The sequence below is a fragment of the Opisthorchis viverrini genome, assembly GCF_000715545.1.
Source record: "Opisthorchis viverrini unplaced genomic scaffold opera_v5_341, whole genome shotgun sequence".
NCBI classification, from domain to species: Eukaryota; Metazoa; Platyhelminthes; class Trematoda; order Opisthorchiida; family Opisthorchiidae; genus Opisthorchis; species Opisthorchis viverrini.
Genome location: NW_008751984.1, coordinates 85,496 through 87,392, shown reverse-complemented (window position 1 = coordinate 87,392; position 1,897 = coordinate 85,496). Strand labels below are relative to the sequence as shown.

At 45.7% G+C, this 1,897-nt stretch overlaps 1 protein-coding gene across 1 annotated transcript in view; it reads left to right on the top strand.

Moving 5' to 3' along the window:
• Positions 1-1,160: 1,160 nt before the first annotated feature.
• Positions 1,161-1,897, top strand: part of T265_15027 (hypothetical protein) — a gene marked incomplete at both ends in the record, with an annotated part of 1,369 nt that continues 632 nt past the window's right edge. Inside the window, 2 exons of the mRNA XM_009176280.1 lie at positions 1,161-1,741; positions 1,768-1,867. Coding sequence (XP_009174544.1) covers positions 1,161-1,741; positions 1,768-1,867 — 681 coding nt within the window. The remainder of the gene's footprint in view (positions 1,742-1,767; positions 1,868-1,897) is intronic.

The following is a 1,897-nucleotide window of genomic DNA, read 5'->3' as shown; positions in this document are numbered from 1 at the left end:
ACAAACTGGGCAGGGAAAGGAAAGGGACCTATGGCAAGTCTACAACGAAATTCCGAGATGCCTACACCTCCAACACCCAGTCAGACAAACTGGACGGAAAATGATCGACAGCATGAACGCCATTGGCATCGGCCAGCTGTCAAGTCTCTGTTGAAATGTATACACAGAATGACCACCTTCGACCACCTGAATGATCTTCTTTCGCTAAACTGGTGATGAACAGCTTGAACAAGAGGAATTCACAGGGAGGTTTGTGTATGGCACGATGGATTCGGAAGCTAAAGATAGAAGATAGCCACTAACTGTGGAAAAGATGCTTTCAGCTTATGTCATCGCTACGAGACTAATCACCAGAACTAGCACTTGTTGAGACATGCTCACCGCTCCCGATAATCACCTAAAAAATACTTCAATGAATTTGTTTTAAACGTTAAAGTAGACAACTGCACAGCGGCGAGACCCACCGTCATGATTCCACCTTGCTCCTGCCCACTTCGAATCGCGCGTCGACCAATTGCGCGCACGAGACGTAAAATAGCCCCCACTGCTTGCCCTCGCAACAGCAGAGAGTGGGCCAATCCGATGACGGGTTGAACAAAAGCATTGGTAGTTATGAACTGGATGATACGATCATCCAGACCATTGTGTCCTGCACTGAACGATTCCAACAGCAATGACACCAGATGGATAGCCAGCTACAACAGAAAGGGGACTGGTCTGAGTGAACTGTTACCAAATAAAATGTGTAAGGAACCTGTAGGACAGACGGAAGTTTTGTTCACAGATAAGTCAGTTTGGATAAGACTAAGATTTTCCATCACACAGCTCCCTGTTGAGCAACAGGCTTCCGAGCTGAAAATAGATCATCATCACCGACAGCAACACCGGATGAGGCTTCTGGTGCTTCTGCGTTGCGCAACAATGTTATTTCATTTGAATAAAGCCTTATAACATGAAGGAGGAAATGGGACGGGAATGGGGCCTAGGGCTAGTCTACAACAAACACCTTCAACACTCAAACGGACAAACTTTGGATAGAATGACAGCATGAACGTCATTAAAACCTGTTAGCCACCATATAGTTTAGCGTCTCCAGTCAAGCACAGGATGAGTCATGAGGGCCCCATCCTGGAAACCGAATAACACATGTGTTGACAGACGTCTTGGCGAACGGTGTCTCCGGGGTTTGCAATACTCATACCGTCCGTCTTCAGTGCATTATTTGTGATAGTCCTGCTAGGGCCTTTCTGAAGCAAGTGAAGGGAGATACAGGATATTATGGCTGTGATTATTGTACACAAAAGGGTGTGCACATTGGCACACGTATAACTTTTCCCTCGTTGACAGCTCCCCTGCGTCGTGACTATGATTTCCGGACCAGAATGCAAGAGAAGCACCATATAGGTCCAAGTCCGATGGAGGAGTTGAATTTTCCCATGATTGACGGTTTCCCACCAGATTACATGCATAGCGTGTGTCTTGGTTTAGTGCGGGTTTTTCTCATCTTACTCAGAGCTATGCCAATTGGACACAAGGCCAGGCTTTCTTTGGAGTCCTGGAATCTGCTGAATGCTAACATTGAGCAACAGAGTTTGGCTCTGAGTATTGATTTCCCCCGAAAATGTAGAGGTGTCGTAGACCTGGATCGGTGGAAGGCATCTGAGCTACGACAGTTTCTTCTGTACATAGGACCCGTTGTTTTACGAGACATCTTACACCCTGACGTTTACGAATGTTTCATGTATTTTTCGGTAACCACTTTCATAGGCTGTTCACCTTTTTTTCACAACATTATGCTAATTTTTTAATTGATGTTTCCAAGGTTGCGGTGTCAAAATTTGCTGCTATTTTTGGTCCCAGCCATTTAGTGTACAACATACACCTCTTCTCCCATTTG